The 3,110-nt window shown below is 35.5% G+C and overlaps 1 protein-coding gene across 1 annotated transcript; it reads left to right on the top strand.

Annotated features, from left to right (window-relative positions):
• Positions 1 to 382: 382 nt before the first annotated feature.
• On the top strand, positions 383 to 1,817 carry LOC140828463 (transcription factor MYB108-like). Its single transcript, XM_073191418.1, has 3 exons — positions 383 to 668; positions 760 to 889; positions 991 to 1,817. Exons 1-3 carry the CDS (start codon positions 500 to 502, stop codon positions 1,679 to 1,681), a joined length of 990 nt encoding a protein of 329 aa, XP_073047519.1. The 5' UTR covers positions 383 to 499; the 3' UTR covers positions 1,682 to 1,817.
• Positions 1,818 to 3,110: the final 1,293 nt, after the last annotated feature.

A 3,110-nucleotide genomic window follows, 5' to 3' on the forward strand; every position in this document is an offset into this window, starting at 1 on the left:
GACAAAGAATTCTGATTGCATACCGACAATTCTTTTCATTCTGCGTTATTTATTAAAATAATATATTTATATATCCCATAAAAGGAAAATTATTTTAACCCATCTCGACTCACAAATAAACCATTAAAGTCAAAGTGTCAAACTCCAAAGCTGCCATTAAATAATAGTTAATTGAATTTTAGATTTTATAACCCGCAAATAGTAGATAGGAAGCCCCAAGTTTTAAGTTTGGGGGCAATTAATTATTTAATTAGTATATTATATTAACCATTAATTAGTGTAATTAATTCCGTTGCGGCTACCCTCTCCCATATGCCACCTTCTTTCCTCCATTATTTAAACTTCGCCTGCTCTTCTATATAAACCCCCACCTTCTCTTTATCTTCTTCCCTGTAATCAAACACCAAAACCCCCCAGGGTCTCTCTCTCTCTCTTTCTCTGATCCATACAAAGAAATTTTCTGTGCCAAAAATTGATCAGATTTAATTTACAGTAAAAAATGAAAATGGATGATCTACATGCTAAGGTTTCAAGAAATTACAGTGGAAGTGATGAGGAATCAATGGAGTTAAGAAGAGGGCCGTGGACTGTTGAAGAGGACTTCATTCTCATCAACTACATAGCTCACCATGGAGATGGCCGCTGGAATTCCCTTGCTCGATCAGCTGGTGATTATTTTAGTCCATTCTCATTGCTTTTTAGTTGGTTTCTTTTATGATCATCAGATTTGTAATGGGAAACTAAATTTTAATGTCACAGGTCTGAAGAGAACTGGGAAGAGTTGCAGGTTGAGGTGGCTGAATTATTTGCGGCCTGAGGTTCGAAGGGGAAATATAACTCTCGAAGAACAGCTTCTGATTCTTGAGCTCCATTCTCGATGGGGCAATAGGTATGATATGCTAATAATATTATTAGCTATTTAAGTATCTTAATATAATTTTTACTTGCGACAGATTTAATGAAATTTGGAAATCTTTTTTATGTGCGTAGGTGGTCGAAAATCGCTCAACATTTACCTGGTAGAACTGATAACGAGATAAAAAATTATTGGAGAACCAGAATTCAAAAACATGCGAAGCAGCTGAAATGTGACGTGAATAGCAAACAATTTAAGGATACCATGCGGTACCTATGGATGCCGAGGCTGGTTGAGAGGATTCAGGCAGCCTCCGCCGTTGGCGCAGGAGCTGCAGAGGTGGCGGGGGCTTCCTCCTCCACAACCAATGCCAACTCCGCCACCGCCACCGCCACAGGAGATCACCGGCCTCTCAGCTACCAAAACAACAACAATAATCTTGATGTGAGCTCGGGTCAGATGATGATGCCACCACCTGATCCTAGCCGAGGTGTTCACTTCTGCACGCAGGAAACCTCCAGCGCCGCCGTGTCTTCTGACTCTTTCGGGACTCAAGTTTCACCGGTTTCCGACCTGACTGAGTGCTACAACTACCCAGTTAACGAGGGAAGCAATCAAGATTGCTATCTTGCCAATCAACCTCTGTGTTACAACCATGATCAGTCTTTAACTAGCCCGGCCGGCTACAATTTTAACCATGGCTTAGATTTTCCTGTCATGGATCAAAACTGCAACCAGTGGGTGGACGGTGCAGATGCGTCGGATGCTCTGTGGAATGTTGATGACATGTGGTTCTTACAGCAATTCAACAGCAATAATGTTTAAATTTATAAAAAAAAAATGAAAAAAAAAGAAAGTTGAAAATTAGAAGAAAATAATAAAAGGGTTTGTAGAAATCAAACACAAAAAATGGTCGTTCAAAATAAATGACTAGTTATATACTATTCTTAGAATTTGTGGAGGGACAGATTAGTTATCACTTATAAAAAAAATTATTTGTATTTTTTTAATTGTATTTCAAAGGTAAAAGAAAATATTACTGAGGAGTTGAAGATTTTTTTTTATCATTCTCCAGAAATGACAACAATATATTCATATTCTTTTATCATACATCTCATACACATAGATTTCGTGAAAAATATTTTGCACAAACAAATAAATAAGTAGTGTATACTTTACATGAAATTTATCATAGATTTCAACCATACATACATATATGAAGGGTATTATCGGCCAAAAAGATTTGACATGCTAATGTATATACACTTTGTTTATGGATCTAGAAATAGATGAAAGATTGAACTTTTTATATTGATAGCATGGTTCGACTCCAGATTTATCTAGATGTATTAGACTTGATAAATTTTAAAAATGATGAAAGATCTTCGGACTCATTAATTTCCCTAATAATTTATAAAACAGTTTATAAAAAATTTGCTTCGGAAAAAGTTTCAAATTTTTACATTATCTAACTTTTCTATTACACTAAAAAAATTTATATGTAAAAGATAACGTATATATGCATGATTAAATCTACATAGTCTAATGGGATATATGTTCATTAGTGCTTCCATTATCTTACTTGAATGTCATTGTTGCTTGTAGATTTTAATAAACAATATTTTATTGAATTGTGGAGTCAGGAAACACAAGATAATGGGTCCTCAAATAGATTAAAGCCAAGCACCCATCGTTTTAGTTACAAGTTATAGATATATATATAGATTAAAGTGAAAATGAATACAGCAATGATTTAGGAAAAATGAGAATATTCTCGATTTTATATTGTAAAGTCTCCAATTATCAAGTTACTTAAATGCCACGTGAGTGGCTTACAAGGTTACACATTTGCAATCCTTAAACCCCCATTTTTAAATATATATTTCTGTTAAACAATGGAGCCAATCAACTATCGAGTTACCCAGATGAATTAAACTAGCAACAACTAATATGAACAGATATATGTTAGCCGATACGAACTCAGCACTAATCACACGAGAATGACGTGGTTCGGCAGCAAGGGCCTACGTATGTCCGGAGAACAGCCAAATCTCTTTTATTAATCACAAGTTTTGCAAGAAATGATTTACAGAAGAATCGATACAATCCAGAAACTCTCTTATCCCAAATCTCCCCCATATCCCTCTTTTGTAAATTGTTGAGTTGTTTCAGAAGTGATCTTCCCTCCCTTTTCCAGAGCCTTTATATCATCATTTGTTTGGCCAGTAACAAGTCTTTCCCTTCCTATCCTCAT

The sequence above is a fragment of the Primulina eburnea genome, chromosome 3, assembly GCF_022965805.1.
Source record: "Primulina eburnea isolate SZY01 chromosome 3, ASM2296580v1, whole genome shotgun sequence".
NCBI classification, from domain to species: domain Eukaryota; kingdom Viridiplantae; phylum Streptophyta; class Magnoliopsida; order Lamiales; family Gesneriaceae; genus Primulina; species Primulina eburnea.